Source organism: Mustela lutreola, chromosome 14, assembly GCF_030435805.1.
Source record: "Mustela lutreola isolate mMusLut2 chromosome 14, mMusLut2.pri, whole genome shotgun sequence".
Classification (NCBI taxonomy): Eukaryota; Metazoa; Chordata; class Mammalia; order Carnivora; family Mustelidae; genus Mustela; species Mustela lutreola.
The window spans coordinates 34,594,329-34,617,034 of NC_081303.1; the positions used below are offsets into that span (position 1 = coordinate 34,594,329).

Genomic DNA, 22,706 nt, shown 5'->3' on the forward strand with positions numbered 1-22,706 from the left:
GAATCAGCTACCACAGCAGCTGAAGTTCGATGAGAAGGGACCTTGGCAACAGAAATCTCAGGATAAGCTAAAAAAGTATATGCTTAAGTTCTCGTAGGATATTATTTTAATTATTATGCTTTTATTTAAAACTATGTGTTTATGTCACTGTTTAAAAATAATGATGTAGGAGCACCTGGGTGGCTCAGTGTGTTAAGCCTCTGCCTTTGGCTCAGGTCATGATCTCAGGGTCCTTGGATTGAGCCCTGCATTGGGCTCTCTGCTCAGCGGGGAGCCTGCTTCTCCCTCTCCTGCTTCCCCTGCTTGTGCTCCCTCTCTCGCTGTGTCTCTCCTCTGTCAACTGAATAAATTAAATCTTAAAAATAATTTTTTTAAATGATGTAAAATGTGACTCTGGAGGATACATTAGTGGGCAAAAAATGTGTTCATTGTATGTGGAAACCTCTTCAGATGCCGAGCTGGATGGATGGAGCCAAAGGACGAGAACGTGTCCTATAGCATGGACCGCCTCCCTCCTCCGGTCACCAACCTGGATTTTGCACTTGGCCTCCACCAGCTGCAGCTTGGTCTGCGCCAACTCCAGCTCCATCTCCCTCAGCTGCTTCTTCAGGTTGTCCTTCTCGTCATCCAGGTCCACCCCCTGCTCCTCCCTGCTGACGGCCGCCGGCTTCAGGGCCCCCTCTTTGCTGAAAATGTCACTGCAGTGTTTACAGGCCATCATTTTACCCTGAAATAGCCAAAGAGAGAACCCACATCAAGTGACTTCATGGCAGAAATCACTTCTAGAAACATGACGTAGACGCTGCTTGTGGTCCTTGAAGGCAAGCCCATTTCTGAAGGTAATTGTATTTCTTGCGCTGCAGCCAAAATGGCTTTAGCACAAAACTCAGTTGCTCAAGTTCAGTGCTCCTTGCTTTTTATAAAGCATCTCCAGAGTATCCATTTCCCTGGAAATGGAAACTATTAGAGCATCTCTGTGAAACCTGTCCTGGAAATTCTGTGCTGCCACTAGTCTTTCTAGAGCTCCATGCCATAGGCTCTCCAAGCAATGTCTCCTGAATCCTAGAGGTCCTGTAAGACTGCGTACTCTTCCCATGCCCACTGCAAGTGAAGAAACTCAGAGCATAAGTAGCCAGTCCACAGGAGACTGAGAAACGTCACTGTGACTGACCTAAATCTATGCTTGCAAGGAAGTTTATGTCCTGTCCTTCGGTTCAGCTTTAAGCAAAGAGAATCATTATTGTTCAAGGTAATCCAAGTAACTGCCTCATGTCTGGCCTACCAGTCAGGCGCCCAGCACCGAGCAAAGCAACTCTTCAAGACAGTGGTGCTCTTGTTTTCTTACAATTGCTCCAAAAATAGTTAGAGCTAGAAGATATTACAGAGCATCTCTATTTTAATGTACTACTACATATTATTGTATGTCCATAACTGAAACTATTCTCTACACACACACACACACACACACACACACACACACACACGCCAATTCTCCCCACATTTCTGTGTCACTATGCCTGTCTCCACCATCTAGGCCTGAACTCTGGGCTCATCTTCTTTCCCTTCTCCCCCATTCCATATTCAGCTGGTCATTATTTCTCGGACAGGCCTGAGCTCTCCTCATCCAAGGCCTGAATCCCTAGAAGTCACCTTCTCAGCTCCCACTGATTGCTCCGTTTGTTTGTTTGTTTGTTTTAAATTAACATAGAATATATTATTTATTTCAGGGGTACAGGTGTGATTCATCAGTCTTTTATAATACCCAGTGCTCATTCGAACACACACCCTGATTGCTTTCTTATTCCATCCTTAATGTACTCTTCCGATTCCTACCTGATTAATATTCATTAGACACTTAAAAGATACCTTGTAAGCCTCTTCAGAACCTGGAAGAATAATTAGCCCACTACTGGCACTAAATAGGCAAACAGCAAGTATTAGTTTTATGTGTTTATGGTAGACTAAATAAAATGTTAAAAGTGGTGGCTTTTCTTCTCTCTCTCTCTCTCTATCTCTCTGCCAACCTCTCTACCTACCTGTAATCTCTCTCTGTCAAATAAATAAATAAATAAAATCTTTAAAAAAAAAAAAAAGTGGTGGCTTTTGATCTGGGTCTTAAATGATTAAAAGTTTCCCAAGCTGGGCAGGCAGTTCTATTAGGAGGAACCGCATGACGGAACAGGCTCCCCAAGGAAGGAGGACATCTCAGCAGGGCGAACTGCTGTGTGCAAAGCCGCTGGCCCTTCAGAGAACTGCGGGGAGTGTGAGCAGCTCCAGCAGGGAGGAAATGGCAGAGCAGCAAGAGGCAGGAAGTGAGAAGCGTTGTCTGTGGCCCCAGTGTAATGCTATGGAACCCCGATTCCGTCCTACAGCGAAGGCACTCCCTACAACCTGGGCTCCCCGCTGGAGAGAGAGCACTGAGCCTCACGAGGCTGCAGGGTCTCAGCCAGCGTCCACCTCCCCGTCTTCCTTACTAACACAACTCTGACTTCATGTGGGCTGGCAGTTTGCCCGGTTAAAAGCTGCCATTTCCCAGGCTCCCCTTAAACTCAGCGTGGCCATGAGATTCAGTTCTGACAGGACAGCAAAATGTGGTATGGAGCTTCAAGGAAGGCCACTTAGAGCTCACCCAGCTGGAGGTGGGCTCTGGCATTTTCTTCTGGCCCCAAATTCTACCCTTGAAGGTGGGTGTGATGGAGGTCACTCCAGTGACAGGTTTGACTTTCAAGTAACCTTGAAGATGCAGCCCATGCTGAGCGTGTGGGTCACTGATACCTGACCCGTGTGGATTGCTGATAAAAACCCAGGATCTTTCTAGCCCTAGACTTTTTTTTTTAAGTGAGATAACATCTTTTGTGTTTAAGCCATTGTTATTTTCGGTTTCCTCCCTGTGGCCAATCTCATTCTAAACTGATACACAGAGTGAGAAAATCACATTTATCCTGGGGAGAGCTCATTCTAACTCCAGCGCAAAGGGTTACCTGAAAGGGGAATAGTGTTACAGGAGGATGGAAACATCAAAACCTACAGCATCACGCCAAACAAGAGATGAAAGGGAAGTGGCATTGGGGCAAGAGGCTATGGGACAGTACAGTGACGAAGGGTATGGAGAGTAGGGTGTCACTCCCAGGGTTCAAATCCCGGCATTACTACTCACTGTGACCTTGAGATCATGAATGACCCGTTTTGGTAATCACTGTCAGTAAAAACAAGACCTAATAAGTCATTAAAAAGAAGATATAATAGGGGCGCCTGGGTGGCTCAGTCGGTTAAGCATCTGTTTCAGCTCAGGTCATGATCTCACGTCCTGGGATTGAGTCCTCCATCGGGCTCCGCATGCTCATCAGCGAATCTGCTTCTCTTTCTCTCTCTGCCTGCTGCTCCCTCTCCTTGGGCTCTACCTCTATCTTCAAATAAATAAATAAAATCTTTTGTTGTTTTTTTTTTTTAATAAGAAAAAGATATAATACTATCTACCTACACAGGAAGCTGAGAGGATAAAATGGGATAATCTTTGGAAAAGTACACACAGGACGTGTTTACTAGGTGTTAGTCGTTAGTCGGCCAAAACAAGTTCAGGTTCCTCTTCCTGAATATCAGGGCCTTTCATTAGACAACCCAGTTGTCTACTGTTTATGAAATTCAGTATTTCCCCCTATCCCTTAATACTCGAAGCACATCAGCCTCCTTAATGAGACTCATTCTAATTTCTGGGTCTTTAGTCACAGTTTATTCCAGAATGTTCTTTCTAAATTCTTCTAACAGAAGTCTAGAAATCTTCTAATACAAGTCCTGCTTCAGTCCAGCCTCCTCTACAAAGTCATCTTTGGTCTGCAGTTCTTACGATTTTGCTTTCTCAAAACCCTGCTTGTCTGTGTCATCCAACTCAGCACTGACTTACATGCCTCTGTACTATTCCCTAAATATTTCACATGCATACATAGAACTTGCTTCTGTAGGGAAATTCTAAACTTTTTGTTATGCATAATTTCTGTAAAACATTAGTCTAGAAGCTGTCCACATAGATGCTCAATAAAGCCTTGAGTGACCCGTATACATCCATTTCATTTATATTTACATGAAGATTTTAGTTCAGGATAGTTAACCCTTTTATGCCAAGGAACATCATCAACTGAGTGTTAGTGTAAAAAAAAGGATGATAAAGACCAAGGAGGAAGAAGGTAAAGGTAGACCAGAGAGGGAAGACATGAGCCCAAAATTTTGGCAGGTTTGGGCAGGGAGATGACCAACCTCACAGTCACTAATAATCTCAGACTGTTTTAGAACAGGAAATATGAAAAAAACACCTGGACTACAAAGTCAGAACAAGGCTCATACTTTCAGTTCTCATGTCTCAGATTTTCAGGTTATAAAGTTCTAAAACTATGGGTTTACTGTGTGCCAACCACTAAGATAAGCACTTGTTTAATCTTCAAAATAACCGGCTGAGGTGGGTAATGTTGTCTCTATTTTACAGGCCCCAAAATACAGCTTAGAGAGGTAAATAACTTGTCCCAGTCGTTCAGTTATATGCTAACATGCCTAGAATGCATTTATGCACTAGCATCAAACCTGAATATACTCAAAGAGAACTACGTCTGGTTTCTGCACGCAGGTCCCAAGAGCGGGCTGTGCCAGCACTGCTTCTGAGAACAGGGATTCATTTGCTCGGCTGTGGATTCTACGGGAATTAGCAATTGCTTTTCTCACGTAGGCAGCAAAAGGAGTTTCACCACCAGGGGGCAGCATGTAAAGAAATCCTACAGTTTCCTTTAAAAACAACCTCCAAAAAACTGGTAGAGAGCAAGGGGAGAATGCGGCCCGGTGGCACACCACGCCGAAGCCACATCAGTTCTGGCCCTGTCGGGATGCTGAGGGCTCCCAGGCGTCCACCGAGCAAGAATGCTCAGGAGCCTCTTGTGACAAGGCTGAGCTCCCACGACCTGCCTGTGACAAGCCCTGACATTGATGGGAACACAGCCTTTCTGCGGGCACCGAGGAGCATCACACCGGGCCAGAGACAGAGTCCGCTTTCCACCCTCCGAGAGGGGCAGGGTGGGCGTGACGTCAGAACCCGGGCCGCCGGGGGCGTGGTCACGCACGGGGGGCGGGGCTTCCCCTCGGGTACTGACGTAAGACTGCGTGAATCTGCAGGAAGCCACAGCACCGAGCGTTCTCGCTCCGCCTCACCTTAACCACTTCCAGCTCCTCCCTGCTGGCGGCCTGCTGGGTCTCCAGTCTGGTACTTAACTGGGAACAGATCTGAAGGAAAGAAAAGAGTGTCTTTATTAGGAAGCAGAACAGCTCTGATGTGCACATCACTGTGTAACCACTCACGGGTGGCTCTGGCTTCTCCGAGGCCAGAAGATAACCTTGCGAAAGAACCGCCCCGAAAATTCAGTCCACACACAGCGGAAAGCCTGAGAGTGTTCTCCACGCGGAAAGTGTATTTTCATTTGAATTAGTAGAAGAGCACATGGGGTGTTTTGATTTCTTTCTGTCACGAGACTTTGTGGCTATTTCCAGTGAATTCCTGTCCTCTTTTGGAATCAATCTACAGAATCTCTGCTGGGGATCCACTTTGTGCAAAGTTCCATTCTGGAAATGGGATGAGAAGAATTCTGGACCAGAAACTTCTCTGGTGCACTGTCACAGGGAAGAGTCTCTGTTTTCAATGACCTCAAGTTTCCTCTAAAAGTGGCAGAGAGGATGGATAAAACAGAGTTAAAATGCCCAGAAAATAATAAAGACTAAAATTCTGATCAAATGGTTTGGCAATATGGTGTGAAATGACAAGCGTGAGGTCCAGCTCTAGTTCTTTCCAGCACTGTGTCCTTGGGCGCATTCACTAACCTTTCTAAGCTTCAGTTCCCTCATAAATACAAATCGCTGTGCTGTGATAATCAATGGGGGGAAAAATGTATGCAAGGGATTCAATATGGCACATGGCCTATAAGAAGTGCTCATTAAAGAAAATCTCATTATTGATTCTGAAATAAGGTGCTAACACCAAGTACTAGGGGTAGGTAGAAATACGTGCTTTCAAAGCCAACACCAACCAACCAAACGAATGAAACTATTTGCTTTAAAAAAAAATTCTAGATGTTCCAATTCCCTAAGTGACATATGAATCTTTGTTTTGACAAAACATAATTAAAAAAGTTAGGGGAGGGTGCCTGGGTGGCTCAGTGGGTTAAGCCGCTGCCTTAGGCTCAGGTCATGATCTCAGGGTCCTGGGATCGAGTCCCGCATCGGGCTCTCTGCTCAGCAGGGAGCCTGCTTCCCTCTCTCTCTCTCTCTGCCTGCCTCTCTGTCTACTGTGATCTCTCTCTGTCAAATAAATAAATAAAATCTTAAAAAAAAAAAAAGTTAGGGGATGTCAAATTTTTAAATACAATCTGAACTAAAAATATAAAAGAGCTACCTCTATGACAAAACAGGCATTTAAAAAAAAAAAAAAAAGATTTTTATTTATAAGAGAGAGAGAGAGCCTGATGTGGGGCTTGATCCCAGAACCTGGAGATCATGACCTGAGCTGAAGGCAGACCCTTAAACAACTGTGCCACCCAGGCACCCATGGGATTTTTTTTTCAATGTCTGTTTTGAAGGCATCTGCCCTCGTGTCAGGTCATGATCCCCAGAGTCCTGGGATAGAGTCCTTAGATAGTTGAATAGTTGACTCCCCTCACCCCCTTCAGGCTCCAGGCTCAGTGGGGAGTCTGTATCTCCCTCCTCCCTCCCCCTCCTCATGCTCTCTTTCTCTCTCTCTCTAATAAATAATTTTTTTAAAAAGGCTCTAGAGACCAGGGCCTGCTTGTGGAGTTGTTTCCAATTTCTCCAGATCCAAGCCTGGAAATAATGAATAGGAATGTATTAGCTGATGTGAAAAAGAAGCAATCTCCCTAATAATTTTGGCAAACCATATATCCTTTCAAGTAACCCTGAAGATTCCAAAATAAAGCCAATCATAGCCAATTCCAACTATAGAATGCATTTGGATTAAGTTTTATATCCTAATTATCTTCAGACAGATGGGTCTGTTGCCTTTTACATTACTGACAGTGCCTGCCAGATAATATTCAAGAACAGTCGCAAGGACTACTATTTTGAAGAGTGCTGCATATGGCGGCCACCCATGGCCTAATGTGGTGATGAAAAAAAACAAAACCCATGTGCAGTGATGGCAAGTTCCACGGCACTTGGTCTTTACTGTTCCTTGGACTGGTTAATGTCTCATCATCCCTCTCCTAGTCTCCAAATTGAAAATCTCGGGATCACCATCAGTCTTTTCCCTTGTCCAGCAAAAAAATGACTATATTTTGCGTCTTCCTCTTCTCCATTTTCATTACTACTTATTTTAGTTTAAAGCTATTTTCTCACCTGGACTCTGTGGTTAGCCTCTTACTGTCTGTATCTTTGCCAGTGGGTCTCTCCACTTGGTTCCATGTTTCTTACTAGGATAGATTGATGCCAACAACATGTCCCTGATTATGCCACTTTCTTGCTCAAACATTCGTGCTGTAAACAGAATAAAATCCAAATTCCTCTGCCTAACCCAAAGCCCTTCTTTGAACTGGAACCTAACTCATCTTTGCTTCTTTTTCTGTCCCTGAAACTCTTGACAAACAAAACTATTTCTGTTCACTTATCTACCTCCATGCCTTTGCATGGGCTGTTCCTCTGCTCCCTACTCCTATCCCCCTTCACTGACTCCACATACTCAAATCACCCCTCCTCCAGGAAGGGTTTCATTTCCCATAGGCAGTAAGTTCCCTTTCTTCTTATCTGTGCACAAGTGTTATCTCCCCATTACAAAATCAGCTTCTGAAGGAGAGAAATTGAATTAATTCATCTTTTACTCCCCCAAAGAATCAAGCCTCTCAGCTAGCAGGTATTAAATAAACACATATTGATTATCAGCAAAGAGAGTATCAGCTCTGAAGCCTTATTTCTAAGTAATCTTCCACGAAGGAGAAAAATCCTTCTGAAAAGATGTTCATAATATATGAAGTGCATCAGCTGCAAAAATTAGCACAAACAATATAAATGACATTTTTATTTATACAGCAACAATATATATTCAGTATATTACAGTAACTATTTCTGGTTGGCAAGGTTAAGTGGGGGGGGTGTGTTTGGAACACAAATTTTATTCATAAGCAGCACATTTTTAAAAAGAATACCAATCTGACTTCAAACTCCTACATGAGGCAGGGGATCCCAGGGACATTCTTAGGATAAGCAGGTGACATTCAGTCCCTCGAGGAACCCATTCAAGGGTTTCTCAGCAATGCGGAGTCCTTGCCGTGTCCCAGCATGGGCAGCAGAGACAAGACGATACTACACAGGCTGGCACGAGGGTTTTCTGGGAGCACTCGGGTGATGGGGCCTGGAATATCCTCAAGGGAAGCAAGCCCTCCACTAAGTGATCAAACGGTCCCCAAAGAAGGCTTCCCGCTAGCCTTGGCCATTGCTGGGTAAGGCCACACAGCCACATGGGAAAAGGAGCTCCCGCATTCTATACTGTGACAGCGAAGGACACACCGATTCCCTGGGTACTGTTTTTTGCTACAATCACTAAACTTTAGTCCTTGGCAAAGAGGCAAAGTGTTACTCCTGAGGTCTACTGGAAATGCGCTTCTGAGGAGCGCAGAGACAGGATCCCAGTGGTAATGATCAACCTTCCTGTTCCTCAGAATCTATCAAACATTGTAAGCAGTCAACAAATCATTTTGCTCAGTGACACCTCCCGCCTTATCAGCAAGCACATCCAACCGCTGTTTATTTCGGAGGAGAAAGGAGGTCACCAAATTTAATGAAAGCACGGCAATCACTGTTTTGGGAACTCTGAAGACAAAAATACTGTTTTCCCCCTCAAAGAAAAACAATTCAAATAATCACTTTTATAGCAATCCAAAGCCCAGTGGCTCGTTACCTGCTTATACTCGGCAATGATAGCTGTGGTCTTTTTTATCTCATACTCAGCCTTCTCCAGCTGTTTCCGGAAGACTTCTTTTAGCTAGGGAGACAGAGGAGGAGAAACACCAAGCCTCAGTTAAAAACCTAATGGATTGCCGTGAACACCTATACTCATGTCGGCCTGATTCGGTCAAGGCCAATGTTAACAACTACAGCTACATAAACTTTCCTCACTGAAGCTGTAGTCAAGCTTGAAAGCCTGATCATCTTCGGAGATGCAGACATCTTCCTCTCCTGTAACGTATAAGACATATGGAGCAGCCCCATTACAAAACTGCTTATCCTTACCACTCACTTTATAAATATGTTGTGAAATACGTTTCCTTTCAGAAGCTATCTTCTTTTTCAAGACTTTATTTTTTTTTTAAGATTTTATTTATTTATTTGACAGACAGAGGTCACAAGTAGGCAGAGAGGCAGGCAGAGAGAGTGGGGGGGAAGCAGGCTCCCCGCTGAGCAGAGAGCCCGATGCAGGGCTTGATCCCAGGACCCTGAGATCATGACCTGAGCCAAAAGCAGAAGCTCAACCCACTGAGCCACCCAGGCACCCTAGACTTTGTTTTAAGGAATCTCTACACGCAATGTGGGGCTTGCACTCACAACCCCAAGATTGACAGTCACATGCTGCCCCCATCTGAGCCAGCCAGGTACCCCGAAGCTATCTTCATTCTTATGAAAGCCTAAAACAAAACTAAATACCCAGGCAATGTTGTGTGTACTCTTACTGCTATATAATCAATGACCGCAGAGGCATTTTAGGGCCTCCCATTCATTGCCTCTACTGTCATGGCTGGTAACTCTCTGAAGGTGGGAACAGGAAGCTTTGGAGACCGGAGTCAGAAAAAGTTGCAGGAAGGTAAGAGGTTTGGACTGTCAGGAGATTCAGGGGCTGAGGAATGACTTTAGAAGGATCCGGCGCGACCGGTAAGGCAGGTCCTTGCTACAGTCATGGAAATGCCAAACCAAGAACGCTGAACTGAAAAACACGCTTATTTCTGGAGTCCAGCAACATGGGATGCTAGGTATCAAGGAAGGTAGGACAGCTCCAGGCCCACCAGATGAGAAAAGAACTCAGCTCCTCCACGTTGTTGACCAAACAAACACAATACAGCTCTGGTTACTCTTTTAAGTACATAATCAGAATAAATTAAATTCTGCTTTGCAGCATTGCAAACTAGCTGTATTTGCTAACTCACAAATGACTGCGATTTATAATCGGACTCCTTATTATTGAGGTTTTCCAAATTCCTTCATATTTGCCATGTTCTTAAATTCTAAAAGCAATGTATAGGTTATATTGATTCAAAGTTGGTCATTTATATTGGTCTCTACTCTCTAGATTCCATAATTAAAGGACAGAAATCACAATATTCTGCCCTCCCATGATAAGGTGCCATAGACTTCAGGACAAACTTAGAAATCAGAGAGGCTCTGGGCAAATGTCACCTAATTTCTCTAAACCATGGTTTCTTTATCTGGCAAAGAGAATAATCCCTATCTCGCAAAGGTACCATAATGATTAAAACAGGATATATGTACATATACAAACACGTGTGTGCCCCCCCCCACACACATACTGGGAGGGAAGAAGCATGGGTTAAATTAATTAATTTGCTAATAGCTTCATTCTTTACCTAAAGTACTGAATCAGCCCCAAAAGGCAAGAGATAAAAACAAGCCAAAAACAAAACAAAACAAACAAACAAAAAAACCACAAACCCATCAAAGACCTGGCTCAAACTGGATAATCAGCTCCTTAAAAATTTTGACTATGCCAAAAAAAAAAAAAAAAAAAATCTTGGCCCACACTAAATGCCCAGAATCATTTCATCATTTTCCAATTAAAAAAAAAAAATCAGGGGCGCCTGGGTGGCTCAGTGGGTTGGGCCTCTGCCTTCGGCTCGGTTCATGATCTCAGGGTCCTGGGTTCAAGTCCCATATTGGGCTCTTTGCTTGGCGGGGAGCCTGCTTCCCCCTCTCTCTCTCTGCCTGCCTCTCTGCCTACTCGTGATCTCTCTCTGTCAAATAAATAAATAAAATCTTAAAAAAAAAAATCATGGAACACTTTTTATCAATCCTGGAAGGTGCTAAATGATACATCCCTTCATTACTAACTTTGGTGGACTTTTTTCAGCTTGGCTACAGGTCTTTGAAATGCTTTGCGTTCTATTTTATATTTAGTATTTTTGATGTCTTGGAATGAAACTCATTAAAATAAATGAGTGCATCATGCCTGGCTGGGACTGGCAGAGGCGAGACCGTTGGTGAGGTGGTCCGCTCTTCCCCAGGAAGGCTAGAAGGCGGGCAGGCTCGACTCCTTGAGTAGAAGGCCCCTCCTGTCTCTTGGCTCGGAGGACTTGGCCAAGCCATGGTCTCCCAGCCGCTTAGCCTGGAGGGAGCGAACTTCAAAGCCTGGTTCCCAAAGGGGTTTCTCCTTCCCCTGGGGAATAAGGGTTGAGCGCTCTGCCAGGAACGCAGGTGCTCCTTCTAAGGCAGGAATTAGGGACAGAGCAGGACTGACAGCACCTCCCAACCTCCCGGACATCTCTGCACGCTTCCCCCTCCCCATGCCCTCATACTGCTTGATGTAAACGAGCTTGGAGACAGGACACAAACTCTGCAAACTCTGCAGGTTTGTCCAAGCTCTTGGATCTAAGTCCAAGTTGCTAAACTTAGAGGAAACTTCACACTCTCGCTAGACATCTGAGTAAAGGCAAATTCCTAAAACCTGTTTAAGGGAAGAAATCAGTTCTTGCCTCCACTTCGAACACCCTTCAGACAAAATGCGGAGACCCAACGCTATTCGCATGTCCTGCTTCAACATCACCCTTGACTTAGAGTAAGTTTAATTTTACTTCTTGCTTAGAGTGTTAATCAACTCCTCATGCCAACACACATGGGTGAAGAAAAGCACCCCCCCCCCCGCCCCGCCCCGATGCCTCTCACCTGGGCCGTCTCTTCCTCTTGCTTCCTCTTCTCTTCCTCAGTCTCTACCAGCCTCTGTTTGGTCAGGAGGAGCTCCTTATTCAGCACATCTGCCTTGTCTTCTGCCTGCACGTCGGAGCACACGGCAATCATAAGGAAGGCGAAGAACGAATGTGTGTGGATACTCTCTCCAAACCTAATCTCTAGTTATGATGGCCTCACGACCAAAAGCCATGTTCCCCCTCCTAGCTCACCCAGGGGACGGCTGCTTTCATGGAAGGCCAATTTCCTAGTAGGCACGTGGCACACATCATCTCTGATTCTCACAACAGCAATGATTTTACTGACAATGGCAGTGAAGTCTGGAGAGATCGAACAACACGACTGGGGCAGACATGGAATAGGAGAGGCGTGAGCTGAGTTCAGACATGAATGACATCAAAGCGCATGCTCTTTTCTAAATGCTTTTTACGTATTTTCAGTCACTCTGAGACTGTGTAGATGGCTAGGATGAAGGGGTGGAGCCGTATACAGAAGCTTCTAGCTATTAGTGCCCGGGGGTGGGGGGTGCGGATTCAGAGAGAGACAGGCTGATCCGTGGTCAACAGTATGTGAGAAAAGAAAAAGACCAGCAGAGGTAAAATGGCTCACGAAGGGACGCACACAGGACCGTGAGTAGAGCAAGGAGAAATTAAGACCAAAAACCCATGACAGAGATAGCCTTCGGGAAAACTGATCTATATAAACCAGGCACCCGATCAGAAAAGGCCGCGTTTCTGGAATGTCTGAGCAGAGCTCAGAGCGAATACTCTGGTCTTAAAGCGGATACAGAGTCCAATTAACCAGGAAAGCACCGTGCGTTTATTTAACTAGTCAACACATGCCTACTGCACACTCTAGACCTTTACCTCTCTCTGTAGGTCTCAGCGTCAAGTTCACATCTGCAGTGGAGTGAGCCCTGAGCTCTGTCCCACTCACTCTGACCTAAATCAGCTCCTCACCTCCATCTAAATGAGTTCCTCTGCCTATATCTCTCCTATTTCCCTCGACAGCACTGAGCCCAATCTCTACTGACAAATCACACGTGGGGGTTTCTCTGTCTTGCCCATTAGACTTGCTCATCCCCATCTCCCCAGCACCAAGGCCAGTACCAAGTGGGGCGGGGACTCCCCAGGTACTTGGTGAATGAATGGAGGTGACTCTCCAATCACTGCCCAGGGGGCACTGTGTGGGGGGGAGGTGGCACAGGGCCATAGAATGAGCTCAGCAAAGAAAACCACAGACACAGAGTACAGACAGCTATTCGAAGAAGCTATCCTTGGCCAACAACAGCGAAACATTATCCAGAGAATCGTAAAAACTGGCCAGGTGGCCATGCATGTGTTTTGCCCCATCTCCCACTCGTCCCGAAGGCCGGGCCAGCACAGTCTGCCAGGCCTGGCAGAGAAGCAGCACTCCAGCCTCTCTGTCCAGGCTCATAGTTCCCAGTGTCCCACACTCTGATGGTCACAGCTCTGTTTTCAGATAATTTGCAACTATGCTCTACTGAAGGTAAAAAAGTCCCTCTTAAAAAGACTCTAAAATTTGCTCTGTTAGATTTGAAGGGGGAAACTACATAGCAAAAGTATATCCTGAAACTAGAGGTGGGCAAGATATCTGTGCAAGTTATGTTTTCATAAATTGTATATGATATCTGGTGCAGATTACAGACACTCGAAACAGCAAATTTGAGAGCCAGTCAGATGACTGCAGTCAGAGCAGTCCCCAGAGAGTCCCCAGACTCTCTGAGGGAGGGTCAGAGAGAGAATCAAGAACAGCAACACAGATCACTTCAGTGTTCTTAAAAATCGAACCAAATCTAGGTCCCCACAACTTCAGCCCACGGGTTCAAGTTCTACCTCAGACTATGTAAGTAACAGCCCTCCTGATAAAGAAGAGCACAATTTAACGTCCTCTTCAGTAGCCCCCGCATTTTCCAGTTTGTGAAGAGAAGAGTCCTTCCTCTTCATGACACTCTGAAGTGAATGTTTTCTAAGTTTGGCTTCTTAAAGAGATTCATCCCAAATTTTTAGCCTTTTGTAAATTTCTGCTATCAGGACATTTAAGCTTCTTAAATTGTGCATCACACCTAGACATTCTACTTTATAGTTTTGGAACACTAAAGGAGTGCTTCCAACATCTGCAGAAATTGCTGGGGGTCCCATGTGGGAGGAGCATCAGAATTTTCCAGAAGTGTCCTCCAGAGTCTCTCCTCTATGTTAAACAGTGGAGTTAGAATGATTCTACAGCTCATCAAGATAGGATCACATCTGAAAAAACTTGGTTCTCCTAGGAACAGTCTTCTGGGTCTTTGGACAACCAATTTCTAGGCCTCATTTAATTAGAAATCATCTTTCATGTTAAATGAATCTCTAGGGATGTACTACTGAACAGATAGATACTCATATTCTTCAAATTCAAACTATAAAATCTTTACCATAATTTGTTAAGATCACTGTCATTATTAATTCTAATCACTTATGAACATCTTTTTTTTTTTGACAGATAGAGATCACAAGTAGGCAGAGAGGCAGCCAGAGAGAGAGAGAGAGGAGGAAGCAGGCTCCCTGCTGAGCAGAGAGCCCGATGCGGGACTCGATCCCAGGACCCTGAGATCATGACCTGAGCTGAAGGCAGTGGCTTAACCCACTGAGCCACCCAGGCGCCCCTGAACATCTTTTTTTAAGATTTATTTATTTATTTGAGAAAGACAGAGAAAGAGCAGGGGGAGGGGCAGAGGGAGAAAGAGAATCTGACGCAGACTCCGCACTGAGCATGGAGCCCAATGTGGGGCTCAGTCTCAGGACCTTGACATCACGACCTGAGCCAAAATCAAGAGTCAGCCGCCCAACTGACCAAGCCACCCAGGTGTCTCGCACTTACCAACATTTTATAATGTTTTATATATATATATTTTTAAGATTTTATTTACTTGACAAGGGAGAGCAAGAGAGACAGCGTAAGCAGCTAGAGTGGCAGGCAGAGGGAGAAGCGGACTCCCTGACAAGCAGAGAGTCCCATGTGGGACTTGACCCCAGGACCCCAGGATCAAGACCCAAGCCAAAGACAGATGCTTAACCAATTGAGCCACCCAGGCCCTCCCTTAAATGCCTTATTGATGTGGCGACTTCTAAGTGCTACCTAAGGTTCATACGACATACACAGGAGGGGAAAAAGCACTGCCATCTGTGATTTAATCATAAATTAACGGATGACCTGATCGAAAGCTTCAGCGCTCACAGCAGGGATGAGGCTCTCTCAGAAATGATGTCTCAAAGAACTAGTCAAGCCAAGGGAGCCTGGGTGGCTCAGATGGCTGAGCGTCTGGCTGCGTTTGGCTCAGGTCATGACCCCAGGGTCCTGGGATCCAGCCCCGCATCGGGCTCCCCGCTTGGTGCAGAGCATTAATTGTCAAATAAATAAATAAAAATCTCAAAAAATAAACCAACAAAAAACTGGTCAAGCCAGTTGTTCAATTTAAAACAAAACAAAAGACTTTACCACTCATCACATGGAGCCCCTGCTCTAACACAGAACTCGCTCTGGTCGGAAGGATGAGCAACCGTGTCTCTTCTATTCCTTCCTTGCAAACAAGAAAGGAACAGAAAGGGTTGAGGCAGCTCGCTACAGAAACCGAAATGGAGATATTGTATCTTTTTACATTGTTAATCACGGGAGAAGTCCTTATTCTGAGCCTGAGGGAGGGCATGTTGTCAAAACAGAAGGCTGTGTGGCTCAGTTGGTTAAGCAGCTGCCTTCGGCTCAGGTCATGATCCCAGCGTCCTGGGATCGAGTCCCACATCGGGCTCCTTGCTCCGCAGGGAGCCTGCTTCTCCCTCTGACTCTGCCTTCCACTCTGTCTGCCTGTGCTCGCTCTCGCTCGCTCTCTCTCTGACAAATAAATAAATAAAATCTTTAAAAAAAAAAAAAAAAAAATTTAGAGCCCAGAAGCCCAAAGCCAGCACTAAAGGGACAAGGGTGGGGGATAATTTGTTTTTAAAGAGTACTTAATTACCTAATTAGCGCTTGTTTGTTTACATATTGTCTGGAATACAAGCTGCTTTCATGTTTGTTTTATGTTTGTCCAAGTCTGGCTACTTTAATGAAGAGATGTGATTTTGAAAAAGTAGCAACAGAAAAGTAGGAGGTGAACAGGGTGGAGGTGGGCAGAGCCAGCACTTTCCGTAGGCGGTGGGTGCCCTTCCGGCCAGGCTGGGGGACAGGACACCGAAAGGGCACGGACAGCTGTTGGACAGGGAAGTAAGCCCCGCTCAGGCAGAAACTGCAGAATCAGATGTTTGGAGATGTGCATGAAATAGCAATTTTTATCCTTTTACCTAGATAACAAGCTTCAAAAGGCAAGGGCCAGGTCTTCCTTACTCTTTTAAAAGAAGAGGTATAAAGGAAGGAAATTAAGAGAAAGAGGGAAAAAATGAAAGAATGAAGGAATCTTTTCTTCAGGGACTAGCAACTAGAATCTACACAAGCCATCTACCCAGATACCCAACAGTCAGTTATTTTGGGACTATGCATGCAGCAGTCTTTCCAGGCTGATCCACAAGATGGACTTTCTCGGTGGTGCAACATTTTTTAAAATAATATATTATTTTTCTGATTTTTAATAAGGTATAATGCATATTATTCCTAACCCAAAGGCTGTTAAGAATTTAAGGTCTTCTTATGAAAGATAAAATAATTGAAAAAATGCAAAAGATGAATTTAAAAGTTAGATTGACTCTCATCACCCAGAGTATCTAGAACTAGTATTCTGATGGATTTCCTTGTAGGCTTTTTTCCTTTTGAGGTATATTTCAGCTTCTTTCCTAACACGATGGCCCTCTGTCAGCCAAACTCCTTGAAATTTAGATGCAAGCATTATATACAGATAAATTTATAAGGTTTTATAATATTGTAACATTATCTTCCCATTGTTTTTAAAAAACAATTCCCAAAAGACATTTACTTTCATTCTCCCCTTCTATTGGACCTATACATTATTTCTACTTTTTATTTTTCTGAATGACACAGTAGTAAACCATCTTGTACACATCCGCTGACCAGATTTCTATTTTTGTTAGAATAGCTTTCCGAGTCAGAATCTATATACCATTTTTCTTATTTATTAAATGTAAGATTAAAAAAACACCTGCTTGGTGGAGTCATTAGCAAGATTAAATGAGATAACGCTTACAGAATTGCTGAATATAGTCCTTGGTGTGTTGTAGGTGGTCAGTAGACATCTCATCTCATTACTTTTTAATCCTTTTAAAGGCCTGATAGATAACACCAAACACACTTCCTGCGCCACTTTCAACCTACGACTCTCTCTCTCTAATGAATTTCACCACATCTCCACGGAGTCCCCCTGCTTAAAACTCTTTCTCATTTAGTTATCCATCTTCAGAAAACTATTAATGGATAAAAGATTTGAAAGAACAAAATCACATGTGCGGCCTTTGGGGGAGCCTGTATGAAAACAGGAAATTTCATTACAGTACTGACTCACCAGCGTAATGTCATTAACACAAAAATGTACCAGCTAAGGTCAGACTGGTCCTGGTCCTGATGGACTGGACGCCCTCTGTCTTCTTTGGCTCTCTCCTAGTCACACGTCTCTCACACCCCTTCTAATAACTTCCAAGCAGCCCAGCTGAATGGTTTCGTGGGGAGAAGGGTCACACTCCCCACCCCTAGACCCCCAACCAGGCTGCTTTTCGACCTTCCACATCCTGTGTCCCACAAAGCAGTTTCTGTCTTAATTTCAAACTCTATTCACTGTGAATTCCTTCAGCCGCCCCTTGTCCCCTTTAGCACTATTTTCCTTAATAGTCGCTTAATCCCTATCTTACTGTGATCGAAACTTTTGAGCTGCAAAACCAGCCATTTATATGGGGGGAAGGAGTAGTGCCAGAGACCATTTTTCAGCATTTAAAAAAATTTCTCTAAACATTTAATCATATTTCTATTACTGGACATTGTGTTTGAAATATTGTCAATGAGAAGTTAGCGTACAGGTAATTTTTTTTTTTTAACAGATTCAACAGTGTTAAGTCTCAGTCTTTCTGACCCTGACACCACTGGTGGGGAACAGTCACTTCTGAAGTCAGAAAAGAGAGTTAAGGGCGCCTGGGTGGCTCAGTGGGTTAAGCCGCTGCCTTCGGCTCAGGTCATGATCTCAGGGTCCTGGGATCGAGTCGAGTCCCACATCGGGCTCTCTGCTCAGCGGGGAGCCTGCTTCTTCCTCTCACTCTCTGCCTGCCTCTCTGCCTACCTGTGATCCCTCTCTGTCAAATAAATAAATAAAAAACTTAAAAAAAAAAAAAAAAGAAAAAAAGAAAAGAGAGTTAATTTTAAACCCGCCCAAGACTCCTTCCATATTGCCAAGTATCTTTTAAAACACCAGAGACAGAAAACAAGAAGTCCTAAAGCTGTCAGTATTGCTGGAAAGAACCAGGCAAGTTGAACAATTTAAGGTCCTCCTAGAAACAGCTACCATGTATGGAACACATTGTGTTGACACGTTTCACCTTATTTTACCTACAGGCAGGTTAAGAACCACTCAGGATCGTGCGGTGAGCAGACCGCGATGCCGGGATTCACACCTAGCATCTTGGCCCTCAGCCATCACAAAGTGTGTCTCTCCACTAATACCCGTATCTCCATGTACATACTTCTTATAAAATCCTCACGTTCACTGGAGATGAGAACTCTTCTTGGAACAAAAAGTAAAGTGCCTTCCAATGCTGGCGTAGCACTGGTATAGTCTTGATGACTGATATTCCCAGGTAATTATACTGGCAGCCCTCAGCTTAGGAAAAGTACAGATGAAGAGAAGAGACACCAAAGAAGTTTAGAGTTATAAAAAAAACAGCATCACACGTGCTGTTTGGAGAGGACCCCAACCCTTCTCAAAGGCTGCTGCTTCCACCCTCTCCAATTAGCTCACGCTGTCCCCTCCCACCTCTTGGCCTGTACATTCAGCCAACCAGCAGCCAACTCAGCGTCGGGTAGCCCTGACGGGATCTCAGTGAGAGCAGCTCGATCCTCACCCCTGAGGAGGTCGTCACGGTTGGACTTCAACCCAGCAAACGACAGGTTTACCTGATCCAAGTCATTTCGCAGAGCAATCTTGCTGGTGACTAGTTCATGGGCAAGGTCATCGTTCTCCTGTTCCAGCCTCATGCTGGCCTCCTGTAGTCTCCGGTTCTCCCTCTGCAGGAAAAGAGCAACAGCCAGAGGGAGGGGCGTTAGTGACCAGACACACTAGCAGAAACGAACGGGACTGGCGAGGGAAAACAGGCAACGACAACAGAGTGAACTTTGGAAGGTGTTAAGAAGGAGGAGGCGCGAGTGGCACAGGAAGGCAGGATTGCTGTCCAGGAAACAACAGTGAGTTAAGCCAGCAGTGCAGGTGCGGCGATCTACCTGGTAACGGTTACAACTGTCCCTGACAGGCTACACGGTAAAGGCTGCATTATTTAAAAAGTGCCACAAAAGGCAGAATTTCCAACACCTCCCCAATCCTGTGACGTTTCATAGAGACCCAGAACACAGACACTGGCCAGCCTCTGTTTGAAACATGCACAATAATCTGACCCTTAACCTCAAGAGAAACTGCACGACGCAGGTGGTGTCAAATGCGGGGAAACCACTAGACGTTTCTTCACATTGTTTTCCCTGTATCACAGTTCACATTAATTGAATATATTCAGTTATTAGCACTAAATGAAGAAACATGGGTTCTGGACTTTTGCTATCAACTGACATTTCATCCTTGGTGTAGAAATACGGTGCAGAATACTGTGCAGAAATACTTCTCTGAACATGGATGTTTGTACCGGTAAGAGCAAGAGTCCATATGACAATGGCTCTAAATGTTTGTGGGAGTGCTTTGAAAAACTTCTCAACTTTAAAACTTCAAAAGACTCTTGGTAAAAGAAATTACTGAGTTATTTTTTTCCCTCTTGAGTTTCCAGGAAAAAATCTGAAACAAAGTCCTATGATGAAAGAGCCAAGTCACATTCTTACGAAGGAAGGAGGAAGGTCTCCCCTGAACTAAACTTTATGAACTGTGGACACGCGCCATCTATTTTCAGAAGAGCAAGTCACGGTCTTTCATTCCAAAGTATCAAAAGCATTTTTTTTTTTTTTTTTTTTGCTACTGTTAACAGTTATAGGAGATTCAAAGAGAGCTGACAGGAAAGACTTCAATGTGATGAAATCTTCCTGTTTTTCAGATTTATACTCCTAACAGTGTTTTCTGCAAGGGTAGTAGAAACTCAGAGCAGTGGTGCACGACCAGAAGACAAATCTATGCCCAGGAAGAGAGCGTGTCATTGCATCACATGGGGCGAAAGGACATTTACCTTCTACAGAACAACCTGGGATTGGTTATATGGAAAAAAGAAAGCCCCATTTCTTTTCTCTTTTTTTTTTCTTAAAGAAGGGCTAAGACACCAGTGGTAAGGGCAGAGCCTAAGGCTTTCATGGGGTGGAGAATCCCCCAATCGGGCCAGCAGAGAAGCTGAAGGATGAACCTGCGCTTTGATTAGAACCACCCAACAGAGTCAATTTCTGTCTTCTCTTTTAGAAGACGAAGACTGGGACAGTTGGGGAATGCCCAAACATTTCTGAAAAAGAAATCTACTGAAGAAGATAAAAACAGTCCCAAATCTCTTAAATGCTTTTAAGTAAATTCATGATAGAATTCCATGCAGTGTTACAATATAAGTGAAAAATAAAATAATTGAAATAAGTGAAAAATATGTAATGATCCAAGAAATGCTTAGGAAATGCATAGAAAAGAAAAAAAGACAAGGAACTCGAAAGTCTCATTTTTGTAACAACATAAATAACATTAATTGTAGGTGCTGGATTAATTTTATTGTTGTCTTTGTGCTTTAAAAATGCTTCCAAGGGGCACCAGGGTGGCTCAGTGGGCTAAAGCCTCTGCCTTCAGCTCAGGTCATGATCTCAGGGTCCTGGGATCGAGTCCCACATCGGGCTCTCTGCTCAGCAGGGAGCCTCTTTCCTTCCTCTCTCTCTGCCTGCCTCTCTGCCTACTTGTGATCTCTGTCCCTGTCAAATAAATAAATAAAATCTTTAAAAAAAACATTAAAAAATGCTTCTAAGTTTTCAACAATGAATACAGAATAGAATGTTATCTAAAAAAATTAAAAAACACTCAGAATTTCAATTCCATTGGAAGGATAAAATGCCAGAATGAGAATTTTTTTCAAGTTCACTCCTGTTAGAAGCTCATATTCTACCTGAAACCAGACTGGATCTTCGTTTTTAACCAAAATATGATCTAAAGTATGGCCTTGCCAGGAATCCTTTCCCAAGATATTCCTGAAAAGACCGTGAATGTATTTGTAGGGGCACATTGCACTCATCCAGTTCTGTCTGTCCACTCCTTCTACAGAAGTCCTAACCTCCACAGAGGTCCTAACCTCCCACAGAAGTAGCATAAAAGTTGTCATGAAAATACAAGCAGAAAAGCAGCCGGCGCCTTCACGGCGAAGTCTTTCCATCTTTGCTGAAGCAATCCAAATTCTAGCAGGGGCACGAGACTTAGTCTTTTGCTCTGGTACATCTAATGACTACTCCTTTTTGTGGAAACAACTTCCCTACTTGTTGAAAACTCAGAATTACAAAAAAAAAAAAAAAAAAAAAAAAAAGTTCCAGAAACTTTTCCCATCCACTTCCTCCTTGCCAGGAAGGAGCGGCAATGCCCAGCACCATTTCACCGGGACACAGCACACCCAGGTGGCTGCTCAGCAGAGAAGCGATTGTTCTCACCTCCAGGAGACCCTTCCCAAGAGCCCCTGGTGACAGGACCCCAGGCCCTACTCCTGAGTCAGGGTCTGAGTCCTCCCAACAACTGTACTTGCATGACTTCAAGATGCAGAGTCCCCTCAATGCTTGCTGATGTTACAGTCATTTCACCCAAGTGACAATGTTGCAGCTCAGGTTTTTCAGGTGACAGTGACACAGGCTTACAAGGGAGTTAAGATAACCCGCACACAAAGTCACACATGGAAAAGTGCTTCGTTGCAAGTACGTTATGGATGGCACCAGGCGGCTCCTTCCCTCCTGATCCAAGACCAACCCTCGGTGGGTGACGTTACCTAAGTCAGAGCGGGGAGCTCAGCTTAGTGCTGATGGACACATGCCGTCACTACGCCTGTTGCAACTGGAACCCTTCCCTATGGACACGCAGCCAAGGGGGGAGAGGGGGGACAGGGGAAGATCTGGGAGAAACCGTAAGTGTCTAAGCGTCCCTAAAAAGCTAAATGGCCTCAGGGGTGCCCCTACCGGCTTGGCTTTAGCAAAAAGCTTCGGTTGGGTGTGTACGCAGCAAGCAGCACAGGGCGAGTGTGACTCCTCTGCTTTGCACTCACAGACATGTGGGCAAGCAAGCTGTGGGGCCGAAAATGCAGTATCGTCCTCCAAAGTCTGAACCTGGGGCGGGAGGCGTCCTCAGCAGTCCTCCCAGCCCCTGAGCGGGCCAGCGAGGCACCGCCACCCACCGGGGCAGGGGTCCCTGCCAATGAACCTGCCCACACTCACCAAGGGTTCAAGTGAGGTGTCTTCCTGGGTGATCTTTTCCAGCCTCTCCCAAGGAGCCCACACTGCTCCCCCGCCCCTCCCTGGAACTGACTGATGCAAGGAAAAGCTTTATACTAGAACGGAGAAAAAGGTTCCACGTGGATGGGCTTCGTTCATTCTGAAAGGTCAGCAAGGGCTGCCTGCCCGAGTGC

The 22,706-nt window shown here is 44.8% G+C and overlaps 1 protein-coding gene across 7 annotated transcripts in view; it reads right to left on the reverse strand.

Annotated features, from left to right (window-relative positions):
- Window positions 1-22,706, reverse strand: part of RABGAP1L (RAB GTPase activating protein 1 like) — a 776,623-nt gene that overhangs the window by 5,729 nt on the left and 748,188 nt on the right. For all 7 annotated transcript variants that reach the window (XM_059146060.1, XM_059146061.1, XM_059146069.1 and 4 more), the window contains 5 exons: window positions 19,045-19,155; window positions 11,926-12,030; window positions 8,936-9,019; window positions 5,191-5,262; window positions 530-727 (listed from right to left, as the gene is read on the reverse strand). In XM_059146060.1, the coding sequence (XP_059002043.1) occupies window positions 530-727; window positions 5,191-5,262; window positions 8,936-9,019; window positions 11,926-12,030; window positions 19,045-19,155 (570 nt within the window). The remainder of the gene's footprint in view (window positions 1-529; window positions 728-5,190; window positions 5,263-8,935; window positions 9,020-11,925; window positions 12,031-19,044; window positions 19,156-22,706) is intronic.